General features: G+C 33.7%; 1 protein-coding gene across 5 annotated transcripts in view; it reads right to left on the bottom strand.

The window, feature by feature from the left end:
• tut4 (terminal uridylyl transferase 4) overlaps positions 1–6,338 on the bottom strand; it is a 32,461-nt gene that overhangs the window by 18,312 nt on the left and 7,811 nt on the right. For all 5 annotated transcript variants that reach the window (XM_016574855.1, XM_016574857.1, XM_016574856.1 and 2 more), the window contains exons 4-12: positions 5,767–5,883; positions 4,281–4,458; positions 4,064–4,152; positions 3,923–3,974; positions 2,534–2,603; positions 2,286–2,412; positions 2,080–2,199; positions 631–816; positions 376–550 (exon numbers count right to left, since the gene is read on the bottom strand). In XM_016574855.1, the coding sequence (XP_016430341.1) occupies positions 376–550; positions 631–816; positions 2,080–2,199; positions 2,286–2,412; positions 2,534–2,603; positions 3,923–3,974; positions 4,064–4,152; positions 4,281–4,458; positions 5,767–5,883 (1,114 nt within the window). The remainder of the gene's footprint in view (positions 1–375; positions 551–630; positions 817–2,079; positions 2,200–2,285; positions 2,413–2,533; positions 2,604–3,922; positions 3,975–4,063; positions 4,153–4,280; positions 4,459–5,766; positions 5,884–6,338) is intronic.

Here is a 6,338-nt window from a genome sequence, read left to right as displayed (position 1 = left end):
TATTCACTGGTCTCGTGATCTGCATGAGAGAGAGAGACAGAGAGAGAGAGATGCAGAGCAGGGGATGCGAGGAACAGTATTAAGAGCCACTGCTTTAGAACATTGATTTTGAAACTTGTGAATCCATATATTGTTTTGTCTACTAGATTGTTTTGGCATTTATTAACAGTGCATCCATATAGAGGGAAAATAGATAGGTTGAACAACTCTATAAATCTTATTTAAAACAGTTTTCAGACACGCCTGTTGCTGAATGAACGCAAAAAATGCTAAACACTTGGATGGAAACCAAATGCTTACACACTCTTCAGGAAATTAACCATCAAATGAAGTGTTCACAATGCAACATCAGTGTTAACCACACTGTGGTCTCACCCTCGATGGCGAGTCTGCGGCGAGGCCAGTTCTTGAGCTCCCGCGGCAGCAGCTCTTTCAGACGGATGCTGATGATGTGCTCCTCCAGCGCAAACTCCAGCGTGTAAAAGCACAGGAGCTCCAGCCACAGCTGACCCAGAGACGCGCTCACCGGCTGCTTCAGCGTCAGACGAGTCTACAAACACAAACACGTTACTGATAATACTCACCCTAGGGATTCTGTAATCCAGTCATGAGCAGAGGTGAAACGCTCACCTTGCCCTTAGCATATCCACCCTTCTTCTCTTTCTTCTCAGTCTGGGTTTTGGGTTCGTGTTTGGCTTTGCTGTCACCGCGGCCCTCGCCTGCAGGAGCGGGTCTGTGCTCCCAACCCACGAACGAGTCCAACTCCAACCCCGTCAGGTGAAACTCATCCACACGCTTCACGTCGAAGCCCTTGATCTGAGCAGACATGAAACAAAAACACAGTTATTTCAATCTAAAATAGATGTAACAAGCCTCCAAACATGATAATCCTCATGGGGGAACCCATCCTAAAATTTAAAACACTATATGTATATTTGAATAGAAAAATTCTGCATATTTTCATGTTTAAAGGGGAAATTATAAATACACAGAAATAATTATTGTTTCGATATTTTTCATTATTACTTTGCTTTTAGATGTTTTACTTGTTTAAATAACTTTTAATCAATTTGTGCCATGAAAACTAAATATTATAATAAATATGCAAAATGATTATTTGGAAAATATTTATCTTCTGTTATTTTATATTAATTTTCACACTCACTACAGTACTGTGCTATTAGATGTGCATGTTTATTTAAATTAATTTTAAAATCAACATATACTGCAAAATAAAATTAATATTATATGCATAAAACAGTATTTGGAAAATATTTAGTTGGTTACATCATTACATGTTTTTACTCACTAAAGTACTGTGCTGTTATTGTATTTGATGATGTAAATCAATTTTTGCTGTGAATAATGAATATCATAAAAATTTGTAAAATATTACTTGGAAAATATTTAGTTTCTATTATGTTTTTCTCTCAGTCACTGTTAGATGCATTATTTGTTAAATCAATTTATAATGTGAAAAATTATAAATTATTATATGTGTAAAACGTTATTGTATTTGATGATGTAAATCAATTTTTGCTGTGAATAATGAATATCATAAAAATTTGTAAAATATTACTTGGAAAATATTTAGTTTCTATTATGTTTTTCTCTCAGTCACTGTTAGATGCATTATTTGTTAAATCAATTTATAATGTGAAAAATTATAAATTATTATAAATATGTGTAAAAAATTAATTGGAAGACATTTAGTTTATTATCTAGCAATTATTGTTTTTCCCCACTCACTGTAGTACTGTGCTATTAGCTGTATTATTTGTTTATTTAAAAAAAAATGTAATTAAATTATACTGTGAAAAATTATTATTATAAACATGTATAAATTATTATTTGAAAAACACGTAGTCTATATTATGTTGCAATTATTTCAAATCTCTAAAGTCTACTGTTAGATGCATTATTTATTTAAACCAATTTATCCTGCAAATAATTATTATTACAAATGTTTTATTTGACACCATTTCTCTAAACTTTTCCACTGACCTCTTGCAGCCCCCAGTTTGAAAACTAACTCAGATTACAGATCCATTTGAGGTTGACTAAAACAGGAGTTCATACCCAGCGTCCTAGATAAACGGGCAGGATGGGCTTGGCTCTCTGTTGCAGGAAGAATATGACCATCACAGACAGCGAGTAGGACGGGATTCCTCCCTCCGCCTGACAGTCGATGTGGCACAGCTACAGATAAACACACAATCTCGTTAGACCTCGGTGACAAACAGTTACTGTAATGTCTGGAAAACATGATGGCGAGTCATACGTACGTTGGCCCAGTGACGGAAGGCCAGAACCAGAGGCACGAGCCTCGGCTCCAGTCTGGCCAGAGCTGCAAGGTGATTGGTGGTGAGGCACGCGACATCATTTCCTGCGCTCACTTTGCACATTAACCCACTGCAGAGACAACAAACAACTCCTATCAGTTATGAGAGGCTATCCCTGATGTCTTCAAATGCTTATTCTTTGTGTGCTGTGACTATTTATAGAAGTGTTTTATTGCTGACATTAAACCGACCTGGCCACATCTCTGCAGAAAACAACAGGGACTTTGGCATGAAAATCTGACTCCACCTCAGCAAACTCCACTGGAAACAAAAGCGAAACTCCAGTTAATCTGAGCTCTCGAAACTCAAGTCTGGTGCATGTATCAACTTTCAGCTGTTACAGCTGGTAAACAGTCAAGTGATGCATATTTATATTACAAATAATACTGCAATGAGTATTGTAGACTCATATAAGCAAAAAAACATTAGCAAATTAAACTTTTGACTACTGGTTTTCTATATTTATATATAGTAATACCCTAAATTTCAGTTATTTTTCCCATTATTGTTTTTGTGTTAATGTTTATATATTAATCTTTTATATACCAAATATTAAAATGTACACCATTTTTGAATAATATATTATACTATGTTTTATATATTCAGTAATTTTACACTTATTTTTCCCCTTCAGTTTTTTTATTTTTAAGTTAGATAAAAATATTATTTATTTTGTTCCATAAAATAAACACATACACACACACACACACACATATATATTTATATATAAAATATTAAAATGCACAATGTATAAACTTTTAAATAATATTAAATATTATTAAACTACATTATACATATTTAGTAATTTTCCATTTTTGTTATTTATGTTAAATACATACATGTATTTTTTAAAATAGATATAAATAATTATAAAATACATAGCATTAAGTAATATTTGTATAAGATAACAATGTAAACATAATAAATAAATAAGTTGACTACAAATGTACAGTGTTAGTCAAAAGTTTGTCCAATGCAGTTTAAACAATAAATATTTAAATGTAAAACTGTACTTGCTATAAACATAACATAATTTCATTCATTTATATTAGGTTTTCTGTGACTTTTTAAAGTTTTATTGGTTGCCAAGACTATGGGAGTTAATATCAAATTAATTTAATTAAAGGCACAATATGTAAGATTTTTTAATTAAAATATCCAAAAACCACTAGAACAGTGTTATATATTTTGCTGACTTGTGTACTTACGTTATCCCAAATGTTTCGAAGAATGTTTAAATCCAGAGAAATGCATCGGCTGTGGGGATGAAGACCACAACTCCCATGATTCCACACTCAGTCACAGCGTCATCAAACTACGCCTTTGTCTCTTTGTTTATTTTGAATACGCGCCCTCCAGCGGCGAAAATCACATATTGTGCCTTTAATCGGCATAAGTAATTAACTCGAAAATTTATTTTGACAGCCCTCATTGTTAATGAAAATCTGTTCATTACTTTGGATATCTATTTATAGTTACGAAGCAAAAACAGGAGTTGTATTTTTTTTTTCCAGACAACAACATACTGATTGACCAGTCCATTCAAACTTAGAGTAGGATTATCATGGTTTGTAGCTTACCGCTGTTCTTGAGGATCTCCAGCACCTGGATCAGCACATCAGGCTGAGTCATCTGCACAACAGAGATGTGCAAGACTTTAACAAACACAATAAAACACAGACACAAATCCAAGCGGCTCATGCACGCTCGTTCAGACTCACAGTGGAGGGATAAGAGACGTCGATGTTGACGTCACTCGTTTTGAAGGCGAAGCGGGTGAGACATGAACCGTACAGACGGAGAGAACACGCTAAGATGAAACAAGCATTTAGATATTCAGCAGACTGGAAGAAACACTTTCTTGACTTAAGTTTAGTTGACTTAAGTTCACATCAAGTTTACTTAAGTCTAGTGCAAGCTATTACCCAAGCACTGTACCTGTGAGTTGTTTGCATATAATCCCCTCCATCCGGAGCACCACGGCTTGCCTCAGCGCGAAGTCTTCCTCCGAGATGCCGTGCGTCTCTGCCGCCTCCAGCACGACCGAGTCTAGTGCCCTCAACTGGGCCGGAGAGGGAGCCGGCAGCGCTCGCAGCTCATTCTCCTCCTGCTTCTCCTGCAAAGACCCCCACAAACAAGAGGATAAACAATAAAAAAAACAATACAAATGAGTCAAATCCAATACAAAATACCCAATATTTAGCTATAATATCTTTGGTGCTGGTGCTTTAAAGGTGATTAATACAGAACGCTTCTTTCCTGAGAGGGTTCTTTAGCATGCCTGATAAAAATTCCTATAATTTATATAATTTTTTAGAACATTAGAGCATTTCAGCAACATTCTGCCAAAATAATATCTTGAGGATTTTAAAGTTTAAAAGTGAAGAATAAGATATAAACATTAATATTGTTTGTTTGCTTGTTTATTTGCCATGTTAGCATCATGGTTTAGTTTAGTTTAGTTTAGTTCCTCAACTAAAGTCAGCATCATAATACATATAATGTTTAATTATTAAAACATTTTAACTTAATATTATTATTGTAAACTTGCAGTGTAAAATATAATTTTTATTATATTATCAAATTTAAATTTTAGTTTTTTTGCAGTACAATAATAATAATGTATTATTTTTACAGTACAATAATTTATTTAATAGTAAATTATTATTTTTTTATTATTATTATTATTATTCAATTTGGTTGGGTTCAGGGTTATTATAGTTAAATAAACTAATACCATAAAAAACATTTATATTACTTGAAATAAAATAAAATATAAAAAGAAAAACAAACATTTTGCCAAGGCAACATTTCTCATTTTCATTTCGTTTACCTTGATGTACTAAATAAACATGACTAAACTGCAATAAAATAATAAAAACTATATAGACATATAAAAAAAAAAACTAAACCAAAATGGCAAAAGGCAAAAACATACTAAATGACTAAAACTTCAACAAAATTTAAAATGAAAAGAGAAAATATCAAAATAAAAACTAATTCAAAATATTAATAAATAATAAAAACCTCAATAGCATCTCAACAAAATACTCAAAATACTAAAATAACACTGGCTGGATTCCTAAAATCCCAGTGTGAATGTAATGTGGACTGAGACACGATCACAAAAAAAAAAAAGAGGTTTAAATCTACAAAATCAAACACTAACTAAAAGAGATTAAATATATTATCTATTTATATGCATGTCATGTGACAATTAAACAACATCACAGAACATGTGAATGTTTCAATAAATTACTGAAACATTAACCTAAAATATCAGCGGACACTTTATGTAGATATCGGCTGACAAAAGTTTGGCAACAGAAACTAGCATACAAAAACCTTCTCCAAGCTTAAAGTCACTGTGGATTTCATAGAGCACAGAAATAAGTGTTGGGAAAATAACAGCCTGCATCCTCACCATGATGTTCTTCTTGTGACGTTTCTCTTTAATGTGCTTGTGAGCACCCTGGATGTTCTCCACGTGGACTGAACACAGTTTGCATAGATACTGGAAATCGGGGTACTCCGGCGACGGCTGTGGAAATACACAACGGCTGAGAAAGCAATCACAACACGCCACATCTCTTCACACATCCACGCGCTCCACAGACGTGCTGATGGGAGAAATCAAGAGCCGCTCAACGACTCGGATTCGATTAACAAGGCACTTTTCACCGTCATTCAAAAGCAAAATCAGTTAGTGAGCGTGAAAACGTGCGGTCACATTTACACTGTTTACATTGCGGTCACATTTACACTCGGAACAGTTAGATCAGAGTCTGAGTTACAGCTAAAGTCAAATGAAACTAGTCTGTGAAAGTTAAAGCAAATATAAACTATAGGGTGAGACTCATATTTATTTGGCACAAAATTCATCCTAAACGCCAGTGTTGGGGGTAACGCATTACAAGTAACGCAAGTTATTTCAAGTAACTAGTAAAGTAACGCATTACTTTTTAATTTACAAGAGAATATCGGAGTTATTTTTTC

The sequence above is a fragment of the Sinocyclocheilus rhinocerous genome, unplaced genomic scaffold (genome assembly GCF_001515625.1).
Source record: "Sinocyclocheilus rhinocerous isolate Xijiao unplaced genomic scaffold, SAMN03320098_v1.1 scaffold3248, whole genome shotgun sequence".
In the NCBI taxonomy this organism is placed as follows: domain Eukaryota; kingdom Metazoa; phylum Chordata; class Actinopteri; order Cypriniformes; family Cyprinidae; genus Sinocyclocheilus; species Sinocyclocheilus rhinocerous.
This window is presented reverse-complemented; position numbering and strand designations above follow the sequence as displayed.